Here is a 12,607-nt window from a genome sequence, read left to right as displayed (position 1 = left end):
GTCCCTCGTGTCCCCCTGTCCCCCTCCTGATGTCCCCCTGTCCCCTCACCTGTGATGGCGCAAGTGAGGAACCACCAGGTGACCACCACCAGGACTGTCCCAATGTCCCTCCCACTGTCCCGCTGTCCCCGTGTCCCCTCACCTGTGGTGGCACAGGTGAGGAACCCACCAGGTGACCACCACCAGGTGAGCACCACCAGGTGACCACCAGCAGGACCGTCCCCCTGTCCCGATGTCCCCGTGTCCCCCTGTCCATCCTCACCTGTGATGGCCACCAGGTGACCACCGCCAGGACCGTCCCCCTGTCCCTCTGTCCCCGTGTCCCCTGCTCACCTGCGACGGCGCAGCTCAGGGCCACCAGCACTGCCCCTCGTGTCCCCCCGTCCCCTCCCGATGTCCCTCTGTCCCCGTGTCCCCCTGTCCATCCTCACCTGTGATGGCCACCAGGTGACCACCACCAGGACCGTCCCAATGTCCCTCCCGCTGTCCCTGTGTCCCCTCACCTGTGGTGGCACAAGTGAGGAACCACCAGGTGACCATCGCCAGGTGACCACCACCAGGTGACCATCACCAGGACCGTCCCAATGTCCCTCCTGCTGTCCCTCTGTCCCCGTGTCCCCTGTCCATCCTCACCTGTGATGGCCACCAGGTGACCACCGCCAGGACCGTCCCCCTGTCCCCCTGTCCCTCTGTCCCCGTGTCCCCTCACCTGCGATGGCGCAGCTCAGGGCCACCAGCACCGTCCCTCGCGTCCCCCCCATGGCCGCGGCCACGTCCCGTCCCCAAGTGGGGCCGGCGCCGGCGGTGACAGTGACAATATCTGGGCTGGGGAGGGGGACGGGCGGGGGGTGGCCCCGGACCTTTGTCCCCACGCGGGTGGGTGGGTGGGTGGGTGGGGGGTGGCACGCCCGGGTGACACGCACGGGTGGCACAGGCGGTGACACAGAGCCGGAGAATGCGGCGGCCGCGCCCCGATCGGAGCTTCCTCCAGCGGCGGTGTCACCGCGCGGGGACAGAGGGGGGGACAGGGAGGGGACACTGGGGTGGCACCGAGATCTGTGGGGACATTGGGGTGGGGACATTGAGATGGCACCGAGATCTGTGGGAACATGGGAATGGGGACATTGGGGTGGCACCGAGATCAGTGGGGACATGGGAATGGGGACATTGAGATGGGGACATGGAGGTGGCACCGAGATCAGTGGGAACATGAGGATGGGGACATGGAGGTGGCACCAAGATCAGTGGGAACATGGGGATGGGGACATTGGGGTGGCATTGAGATCCACGGGGACATTGGGGGTGGGGACATTGGGGTGGCACCAAGATCCATGGGAACATGGGAATGGGGACATGGAGGTGGCACCAGGATTGATGGGGACACTGGGGGTGGCACCGAGATCAGTGGGGACATGGGAATGGGGACATTGAGGTGGCACCGAGGTCCATGGGGACATTGGGATGGGGACATTGGGGTGGCACCAAGATCTGTGAGGACATGAAGGTGGCACCGAGATCCGTGGGGACATCGGGATTGGTGGGGACATGGAGATGGGGACATTGGGGTGGCATTGAGATCCACGGGGACATTGGGGTGGGGACATTGGGGTGGCACCAAGACCAGTGGGGACACTGGGGTGGGGACATTGAGATGGGGGACATGGAGGTGGCACCGAGATCAGTGGGAACATGGGGATGGGGACATGGAGGTGGCACCAGGATTGATGGGGACACTGGGGGTGGCACCGAGATCAGTGGGGACATTGGGGTGGGGACATTGGGGTGGGGACATTGGGGTGGCACTGAGATCCATGGCGACATTGGGGTGGGGACATTGGGGTGGGGACATTGGGGTGGGGGACATTGGGGTGGGGACATTGAGGTGGCACCGAGATCCATGGGAACATGGGAATGGGGACATGGAGGTGGCACCAGGATTGATGGGGACACTGGGGTGGCACCGAGATCAGTGGGGACGCTGGGCTGGGGACAGGGACGGGACATTGGGGTGGCACCAAGATCAGTGGGGACATTGGGGTGGCACCGAGATCCCATGGGGATACGGAGATGGGGACATTGGGGATGGGGACATTGGGGTGGCACCGAGGTCCACGGGGCACATGGGGACGGGGGGCAGGAGGGGACATCGGGATTGGTGGGGACAGGGAGGTGGCACCGAGGTCCACGGGGACATTGGGGTGGCACCAAGATCAGTGGGGACACGGGGATGGGGACATTGGGGGTGGCGACATTGGGGTGGGGACATTGGGGTGGCACCAGGATTGATGGGGACATTGGGGGTGGCACCGAGATCCGTGGTGACATTGGGGTGGGGACATTGGGGTGGCACCAGGACTGATGGGGACATTGGGGTGGCACCGAGGTCCGTGGGGACGCAGGGCTGGGGGACAGGCAGGGACACTGCGGTCAGCGGGCTGGGGGGGGCACAGCGATGTCACCGAGATCAGAGGGGACACAGAGATGTCCTGGCGGCCACCAGGGACACGGGGGATGGGGACAGGGAGGTGGCACCGAGATCCGTAAAGTCAGCGTGTCCCAGTACGTCCAGTCCGTCCCAGTCCTGTCCCCAGTATGTCCCAGTCCATCCCAGTTTATCCCAGTCCATCCCAGTTCCTCCCAGTCCATCCCAGTGCCCTCCCAGTCTGTCCCAGTTTATCCCAGTCCATCCCAGGTTATCCCAGTCCATCCCAGGTTATCCCAGTCCATCCCAGTCCATCCCAGTCCTGTCCCCAGTCTGTCCCAGTTTATCCCAGTCCATCCCAGGTTATCCCAGTCCATCCCAGTACCCTCTCAGTCCCTCCCAGTTTATCCCAGTCCATCCAGAACTGTCCCCAGTCTGTCCCAGTCCATCCCAGTGCCTCCCACTATCATCTCCCGGTACATCCCAGTATGTCCCAGTGCCCTCCCAGTCTGTCCCAGTTTATCCCCGGGGGTTTCCCCCGTGACGTCACCGCCGGGCCCCGCCCTCGCCAGCCAATGGGGGGGAGGGGCGCGCGACCCCTTGGCCGGCGGGAGCAGGGAAGGGGGCGGGGCCACACCTGGGCACACCTGGGGACAGACGGACACGCCTGGGACAGACGTGCGGACACGTCAGCGGCGGGAACCGCGACACGAGAGGGACACCTGGGGGGGGGGGAGGGGACACACCTGGGGACAGACGGACACACCTGGGGAGGGCAGGTGTGAGGGGGAGAATCCCCCCAAAATTCCCCAAAACTGCCCCAAAATCCCCCCAAAATTCCCCTAAAATCCCCCCCCAATTCCCCTAAAATTCCCCCAAAACTGCCCCAAAAATTCCCCTAAAAATTCCCCCAAAATTCCCCTAAAATTCCCCCAAAATTCCCCCAAAATTCCCCAATTTCACTCAGATTCTTTAAAATTCCCCCCAAATCCCCCAAAATTCTCCGAATCCCCTCAAATCCCCCAAATACCCCAGGTTCCCCCCTAAATCCCTCAAAATCTCCCCAAAATTCCCCCGAAATCCTCTCAAATCCCCCCCCCCACAAAATGCCCCAAATTCCCCCCATAATCATCCCAAAAATCCCCCCAAAATTCACCCCAAAATCTCCTTCAAAATCCCCCCCCCAAAAATCCTCCCGAGCTTCACCAAAATCCCCCCCTAAATCCTCTCAAATGCCCCCCAAATTACCCCAAAAATTCCCAAATCCCCCCAAAATCCTCTCAAAGCCCCCCCAAAATTCACCCAAAAACCCCCAAAATCCCCTTAAAAATCCCCCCAAAAATCCTCCCGAGTTTTCACCAAAATCCCCAAAATCCCTCCCCAAATCCTTTCAAATCCCCCCAAAAATTCCCCCAAAAATTCCCCCCAAAATCCTCTCAAAGCCCCCCCCCCCAAAATTCCCCCAAATATTCCCAAATCCCCCCAAAATTCCCCCAAAAATTCCCGAATTCCCCCCCAAAATCCTCTCAAAGCCCCCCCAATTCCCCCCAAAAATCTCCTTAAAAAATCCCCCCCCCAAAAAAAATCCTCCCGAGTTTCACCAAAACCCCCAAAATCCCCCCCAAAATCCCCCCCCCGGGGTGGGGGTTGGGCAGCGCATCCTCCTCATCCTCCCCCCCCCCCCCCCCCCCCCTTTTTTCCCTGCCCGGGGTGGGGGGAGGGGCGGCGCTGCCGCAGAGGGGGTGGGGGAGGGGCGGCTCCTTTGGCCCCTCCCCCCTCCTCCTCCCCGCCCCCCCCCCCCCCCCCCCCCAATTTAAGGCCGCCCCTCCCCCCCCCCCCTCCCCCCCCCCCCCCCCCGGTATTTTCCAGACGCCGGAGCCGGAGCGAGGCCGGAGAGAACGCGAGGAGCGCGAGGGGGTCGGTGCCGCCCCTCCCCCCACCCCCCCCACCCACCCGCGACACCCCCCACCCACCCACCCATCCCCCACCCACGCGACCCCTCCCCATCATCCCCCCCCCCCCCCCCCTCTGAACGATCTCGCTCCATCCGACGAGGCCCCAACACCGCCCCTCCCCCACCCCCCCCAACACACACCTGAGACCCCCCCCCCCCACACCATCGCCCCTCCCCCACCCTCGGGACCCCCCCCCCACCCCATAATGGCCCCTCCCCCACCGAGACACCCCCCCCCCATCCCTCCCCCCCCCCCCATTGCCCCTCCCCCCCACACCTGTCGACCCCCCTCACCCCCCCCCCCCACATCGCCCTTCCCCCACCCTTGGGACCCCCCCCCCCCCCCCATTGCCCCTCCCCCATTGCCCCTCCCCCCCCCACCTGAGACCCCTCCCCACATCGCCCCTCCCTCCCCTCCCCCACCCCGGGTACCATTTTGGGGCGGGCTGGGTGGGGGGAGGGGTCGCCATAGGGAATTTGGGGAGGGGTCCCTACGGATCTATGGGGGATTTGGGGAGGGGTCCCTATATGGGATTTTGGGGAGGGGTCTCTATGGGGGTTTATTTGGGGAGGGGTCCCTATATGGGATTTATTTGGGGAGGGGTCTCTATGGGGGATTGATTTGGGGAGGGGTCCCTATGGGGGATTTGGGGAGGGGTCCCTATATGGGATTTTGGGGAGGGGTCTCTATAGGGGGTTTATTTAGGGAGGGGTCTCTATAGGGGTTTATTTGGGGCGGGGTCTCTATATGGGATTTATTTGGGAGGGGGTCCCTATATGGGATTTTGGGGAGGGGTCTCTATAGGGGGTTTATTTAGGGAGGGGTCCCTATAGGGGATTGATTTGGGGAAGGGTCTCTATATGGGATTTGGGGAGGGGTCCCCATGGCTGTGCAGGGTCGGGGTCCCCCCCGTGCCCCCCCTCCCCTCCCCCCCCCCCCGCCCCTCCCCCATTTCCGTTCGGGATTTTTGTTTCTATTTTGGGACCCAGCACCTGCCCAAGGGGGGGGAGGGGCGGGGGCAGGGGGGGAGGGGTCCCTGGGGTGGGGAGGGGCACTGGGATAGACTGGGATAAATTGGGATAAATTGGGGAGGGGTCTCTATGAGGTTGGAGGGGCACTGGGATAGACTGGGATAAATGGGATAAATTGGGGAGGGGTCTCTATGGGGTGGGAGGGGACTGGGATCAACTGGGATCGACTGGGATAAATTGGGGAGGGGTCTCTGGGGTGGGGAGGGGCACTGGGATCAACTGGGATAAATTGGGATAAATTGGGAGGGGTCTCTATGGGGTGGGAGGGCATTGGGATCAACTGGGATAAATTGGGGAGGGGTCTCTATGGGGTTGGAGGGGACTGGATCAACTGGGATCAACTGGGATAAATTGGGGACGGGGTCTCTGGGTGGGCAGGGGGGCACTGGGAGGTACTGGGATAAATTGGGATAAATTGGGGAGGGGTCTCTATGAGGTTGGAGGGGCACTGGGATAAACTGGGATCAACTGGGATAAATTGAGGAGGGGTCTCTGGGTGGGAAAAGGCACTGGGATAAACTGGGATAAATTGGGGAGGGGTCTCTATGGGGTGGGAGGGCACTGGGATCAACCTGGGATCAACTGGGATAAATTGGGGAGGGGTCTCGAGCCCCCCAAAAATGGAATGGGGGGGGGTCACGATGAGGTTGGGGAGGGGGTAAAGAAATTGGGGACCCCTACCCCAAATGGAGACCCCTGCCCCAAATAGAGACCCCCCCCCCCCACAAATGGGGACCCCCATAAAATGGGGACCCCTCCCCCAAATCCCACCCAATAGGAGACCCCCTCCCCAAATTGGGAGCCCCCAAAATCCCACCCATAAATGGAGACCCCTCCCCCAAATTGGGGACCCCTCCCCACCCACGGGGAACCCCCAGACCCCCCCCAAATCCCCCCTACCCCCCAAATGAGCCCCCCTCCTCAAATCCCACCCCAGTTTGGGACCCCTCCCCAAATGGAGACCCCTCCCCAAATTCCACCCAAAAATGAACCTCCCCCCTCAGTCCCACCTAATGTGGGACCCTCCCCAAATCCCACCCGAATTTAGGACCCCTCCCCAAATGGAGACCCCTCAAATGCCCACCCGAATTCAGGACCCCTCCCCAACTCCCATCCTAATTTGGGACCCCTCCCCAACTCCCACCCCAACTGGGGACCCCCTCCCCCAAATGGAGACCCCTCCCCAACTCTCCCCAGTTTGGGACCCCTCCACAACTGGGGACCCCCCGAAATCCCACCCAATTTGGGACCCCTCCCCAATTGAGGACCCCCTTCCCAACTCCCACCCCAAATGGAGACCCCCCTCCCAATTCCCACCTAATGTGGGACCTCCCCAAACCCCTCCCAATTTGGACCCCTCCCCAAATTCCACCCAAAAATGAACCTCCCCCGCCCCAGTCCCACCTAATGTGCGACCCGCCCCAAACCCCTCCCAGTTTGGGACCCCTCCCCAAATGGAGACCCCGCCCCAAACCCCTCCCAGTTTGGGACCCCTCCCCAAATGGAGACCCCTCCCCAAACTCTCTCCCCAATTTGGGACCCCACCCCAACTGCGGACCCCCTCCACAACTCTCCCCCCGCTTTGGGACCCCTCCACAACTGGGGACCCCCCCAAATGCCCACCCAAATTTAGGACCCCTCCCCAAACGGAGACCCCACCCCAACTCTCTCCCCAATTTGGGACCCCACCCCAACTGCGGACCCCCTCCCCAACTCCCACCCACCCAATTTGGGACCCCCTCCTCATCTCCCACCCCCTTCCCCAACTCCCACCCAATTTGGGACCCCTCCCCATCTCCCACCCCTCAGCGACCCCCCCAAGCCCCCCCGTTAACCCCCCAATTTCTCTCTCTCTCTCCGCAGCCTCCGCCGCCATGGGGGGTCGCCCATCCCCCACCGCCCCCCTGCCCCCCCCTCCTCCTCCTCCTCCTCCTCCTCCTCCTCGCCCCCTCCCCAATTTCCCCCGCCGCCCCCTCCGAGGACCTGCTGGTCTCCACCTCCTCCGGCTCCGTCCGCGGCTTCCACGTCGCCGTCGGCCCCTCCTCGCTCAGCCGCCGCCTTCCTGGGCATCCCTACGCCGAGCCCCCCGTGGGCCCCCTGCGCTTCGCGCCGCCGCGCCCCGCCCGGCCCTGGGGAGGGGTCCTGGACGCCCTCTCCCCACCCGCACGGCCTGCTTCCAGCCCGTGGACACCATGTTCCCCGGCTTCGGCGGCTCCGAGATGTGGAACCCCAACCGCGAGATGAGCGAGGACTGCCTGTACCTCAACATCTGGGCGCCGGCGCCGCGCCCCGAAACGCCGGCGCCGGTGCTGGTGTGGATCTACGGCGGCGGCTTCTACAGCGGCGCCGCCTCGCTGGACGTCTACGACGGGCGGTTCCTCGCCGCGGCCGAGGGCGTGCTGGTGGTCTCCATGAATTACCGCGTGGGCGCGCTGGGCTTCCTGGCCCTGCCGGGTCACCCCGAGGCGCCGGGCAACGTCGGGCTGCTGGACCAGCGGCTGGCGCTGCGCTGGGTGCAGGCCAACATCGCGGCGTTCGGCCGGCGACCCCCGGCGCGGTGACGCTGTTCGGCGAGAGCGCCGGCGCGGCCTCGGCGGGGCTGCACCTGCTCTCGGGGGGCAGCCGGGGCCTGTTCCGCCGCGCCGTGCTGCAGAGCGGCTCGCCCAACGGCCCCTGGGCCACGGTGGGCGCCGCCGAGGGCCGGCGCCGGGCGGCGCGGCTGGGCCGGCTGGTGGGGTGCGGCGGCGCGGGCGCGGGCGGCGCGGTGACCAACGAGACGGAGCTGCTGTCGTGCCTGCGCGCCGCGCCGCCGCCGCGGCTGGTGGAGCACGAGGCGGCCGTGCTGCCCCAGCAGGGCGTCTTCCGCTTCGCCTTCGTGCCCGTGGTGGACGGCGAGTTCCTGGCCGACACGCCCGAGGCTCTGCTGGCCGCGCCGGGCCGCGCCGAGGCCGAGGTGCTGCTGGGCGCCGTGCAGGACGAGGGCACCTATTTCCTGGTGTACGGCGTGCCGGGCTTCGGCAAGGACAACGAGAGCCTGATCAGCCGCGAGGAGTTCCTGGGCGGCGTGCGGCTCGGCGTGCCGCAGGCCAACGAGCTGGCGGCCGAGGCCGTGGTGCTGCAGTACACCGACTGGCTGGACCAGGACAACCCGGTGAAGAACCGCGAGGCGCTGGACGACATCGTGGGCGACCACAACGTGGTGTGCCCGCTGATGCACTTCGCCCAGCGCTGGGCCGAGCGCGGCGGGACGGTTTTCGCCTACCTGTTCGATCACCGCGCGTCCAACCTGCTGTGGCCGCCGTGGATGGGCGTGCCGCACGGCTACGAGATCGAGTTCGTGTTCGGGCAGCCGCTCAACCCCGGGCTCAACTACACGGCCGAGGAGGAGGCGCTGAGCCGGCGCATCATGAGATACTGGGGGAACTTCGCCCGCACCGGGTACAGCACGGGATGGGGGCTGGGGTTGGTTGAGTCGGGATGGGTTGAGTTGCCTTGAGTTGAGTTGTGATGAGTTGGGTTGGGTTGGATTGAGTTGCGATGAGTTTGGTTGGATGACCTCAGTTGGGATGACTTGGGTTGGGTTGAGCTGTGATCAGTTGGGCTGGATGACTCGGTTGGGTTGAGGTTGGAATGGGTTGAGTTTGGATGACTTGAGTTGGATGACCTTGGTTGGGTTGAGTTGGATGAGTTTAGTTGGGTTGGGATGAGTTGAGTTGCATTAGATGCACTTGGTTGCGGTTGGGTGAGTTGATGAGTTGAGTTGAATTGAGTTCAGTTGGGTTGGATGCCCTCAGTTGGGTTTGATTGAGTTTGAATGACTTGGGTTGAGTTGAATTCTGATGAATTGAGTTGGATGACCTCGGTTGAGTTGAGCTGAGTTGGGTTGAGTTGAGTTGAGTTGGATACCCTTGCTTGAGTTGGGTTGAGTTGAGGTGGGTTGGATTGAGTTGGGTTGAGTTGGGTTAAGTTGGATACCCTTGGTTGAGTTGGGTTGAGTTGCGTTGGGTTGGATGCCCTTAGCTAGGTTTGGTTGAGTTTGGAGGAGTTGGGTTGAGCAGAATTGTGATGAATTGAGTTGGATGACCTGAGTTGGGTTGAGTTGGGTTGGGTTGAGTTGGACACCCTCGTCTGACCCGTCCCCACGGCAGTGACCCCAACGAGCCGTCGGAGCGCGAGCGGCGCTGGCCGTCCTACACGGCGTCGGGGCAGAGCTACGCCCGGCTCAACGCGCGGCCGCTCGCCGTGGCCCAGGGCCTGCGCGCCCAGGCCTGCGCGTTCTGGACGCGCTTCCTGCCCAAACTGCTTCAACCGGTCACCGGTGAGGGACAGCGGGGACAGCGGGGGGACTGGGGACATTGGGGACTTTGGGGGATTTGGGATGTTGGGGACATTGCGGTCATTGGGGACATCGAGGGGATTGGGGACATTGGGGGACATTTGGGGACATTGAGGGGATTGGGGGGATTTGGGAGGATTTTGGGGACATTGAGGGGACTGGGAGGATTTGGGGACATTGGGGACATTGGGGGGATTGGGGATATTGGGGACATTTGGGGGACTTTGGGGACATTGGGGACATTGAGGGGATTGGGGGATTTGGGCCATTGGGGACATTTGGGGACATTGGGGGGATTTGGGGACATTGGGGACATTTGGGGGACCTTGGGGAGGGACACTGAGGTGATTGAGGACATTGGGGGGGGATTGGAGATGTTGGGGGACATTGGGGAGGGGGAATTTGGGATCATGGGGACATTCGGGGACATTGGGGACACTGGGGACATTTGGGGGGAATTGGCGATTTGGGGACACCAGGGGAGCATTGAGGGGATTGGGGACATGGGGATATTGGGGTGATGGGGGACATTGGGGACATTGAGGGGGATTGTGGAATGTTGGGGGATTGGTGGCATTCAGGGACATTGGGGATATTGAGGGGGTTTGGGACAGTGTGGAGATTGGGGGACATTTGGGGACATTGGGGGGACATTGGGTGGACATTGAGGGGATTTGGGGACATCGGGGATATTGGGGACATCGGGGGGATTTGGGATTTTGGAGACATTGGGGACATTTGGGGACACTGGGAGGATTGGGGACATTGGGGAGACATTGGGGGGATTTGGGGACATTTGGAAACTTTTGGAGACATTGGGGACATTGGGGGGATTTGGGATTTTGGAGACACTGGGGACATTGGGGACACTGGGGGGACATTTGGGGGGATTTGAGACATTGGGGACATTGGGGTGATGGGGACACCGGAGGCACTGGGGACATTCGGGGACATTGGGGGACATTTGTGGACACTGGGGACATTGAAGACTTTGGGACATTGGGGACATTTGGGGGGACATTGGGGACATTTGGGGACATTTTTGGGGGTGCCCATCTCAGATTTTGGAGCTCTGCAGGGCCCCATGGAGGAGGCGGAGCTGCAGCTGCACCGGGGAATTTTGGGTGGTTTTATTGGGGTTTTATTGGGGGTTTTATTGGGGTTTTTTGGGGTTGTTTTGGGGTTTTTTTGGGGGGGATTTTTTTGGGTGCCCATCTGAGGTTTCGGGGTGGCCCCGCAGGCCCCATGGAGGAGGCGGAGCGGCAGTGGCGCCTGGAGTTTCACCGCTGGAGCTCGTACATGATGCGCTGGAAGAGCCAATTCGAGCTCTACAGCCGCCAGGAGCGCTGCCAGCCCCCTGTAGGGCACCCCGAAATCCCACCTGGGACACCCCAAAATCCACCTGGGACACCCCCAAAATCCACCTGGGACACCCCAAAATCCATCCAGGAACCCAAAAAAACCTCACCCAGGAACCCTAAAACTGCCCGGGCCACCCCAAAATCCACCTGGGACACCCCAAACATCCACCTAGGATACCCCAAAATCCATCCGGGAACCCAAAGAATCCAGCCAGAAATCCTAAAAATCCACCCAGGAACCCCAAAACCCAACTGGGGCACCCCAAAAATCCCACCCAGGAATCCCAAATATCCACCCAGGATACCCCAGAATTCATCCAGGAACCCAAAATTCCTCCAGGAACCAAAAAAACCCCATCCAGGAATCCTAAAAATCCACCTAAAAACCCCAAAATCCACCCAGGAACCCCAAAACCGCCCGGGGCACCCCAAAATCCATCCAGGAATCGCAAATGTCCACCTAGGATACCCCAAAATCCATCCAGAGAACCCAAAAAAATCCCACCAGAAAATCCTAAAAATCCACCCAGGAACCCCAAAATCCATCCGGGAACCCTAAGATCCATCTGGGACACCCCAAAATTCATCCAGGAACTCCAAAACCCACCTGTGGCACCCAAAAATCCATCCAGGAATCCTAAAATCCATCCAGAGCATCCCGAAATTCACCTGAGACCCCAAAAATCCACCCAGGAACCCCCAAAAACCTCACCAGGGACACCCCAAAACCCACTCAACACCCCCAAAACGCCCCCGAAACCCCAAAACCACTCCCAGACCCCCCCAAAATCATCCTCAGGCACCCCAAAAGAGCCCCAGACACCCCAAAAATCGATCCCAAAATCCCAAAATTCCCCCCCAAAAACCCTCCAGGGCCCCAAAATTTGGGGGCTCCCCCGGTCTCGTCTTCGGTGTGACCCCAATAAAGGCTCAAACCCAAACCTGACTCAATGGGGGGAGAACCCCAAAAAATGGGAGGAGAACCCCAAAAATTCGGAGGAAAACCCAAATTTTGGGGACGGGGGGGACCCCAAAATCGAGCAGGACCCGAAACACGACACGGAGACAAATGGGGGGGGGGTGGGGGGACACCCCAAAAATTTTATTGGGGGACACAACGTGGTGGGGGTCCCAAATTTGGGGACGACCTCAAAAATTGGGAGGGAGAACCCCAAAATTTGGGGGTTCGGGGAGAAATTTGGGGTTTTTTTTGGGGGGGGTCCTGGGGGTTTCCTTTGGGGGATCCGACTTCAGGCTGCTGGAAAAAGGGGAAGGGGTGAGGGGGACCCCCCACATTTTGGGGGAGTTCCCCCCAAATTTTTTGGGGTTTTTTGTTTTTTTGGGTTTTTTTTTGGGGGGGGGGTCGTACCCTGGTCGAAGTTCAGCTTCTTGGGGGGGGGGGTCCCCAAATCCTTCGATGTCCACGAGGTCCCCGGGGGGGTCGGAGTCACTCGGGGGGGGCTCTGGGAGAGGTGAGGTGGGGGGGGGGACACCCCAAAATA

General features: G+C 61.9%; 1 protein-coding gene across 1 annotated transcript; it reads left to right on the top strand.

Moving 5' to 3' along the window:
* Positions 1–759: 759 nt before the first annotated feature.
* LOC134434046 (acetylcholinesterase-like) lies at positions 760–12,046 on the top strand. The gene is given in 7 exon segments (XM_063182744.1): positions 760–876; positions 4,292–4,339; positions 7,272–7,571; positions 7,574–7,948; positions 7,951–8,846; positions 9,557–9,726; positions 10,985–12,046. Coding segments are annotated over 7 exon segments (2,586 nt in total). The 3' UTR covers positions 11,665–12,046.
* Positions 12,047–12,607: the final 561 nt, after the last annotated feature.

This window comes from Melospiza melodia, unplaced genomic scaffold (assembly GCF_035770615.1).
Source record: "Melospiza melodia melodia isolate bMelMel2 unplaced genomic scaffold, bMelMel2.pri scaffold_310, whole genome shotgun sequence".
NCBI classification, from domain to species: Eukaryota; Metazoa; Chordata; class Aves; order Passeriformes; family Passerellidae; genus Melospiza; species Melospiza melodia.
Note: the sequence above shows the minus strand (reverse complement) of the source record. Positions and strands in the feature narration are given on the sequence as shown.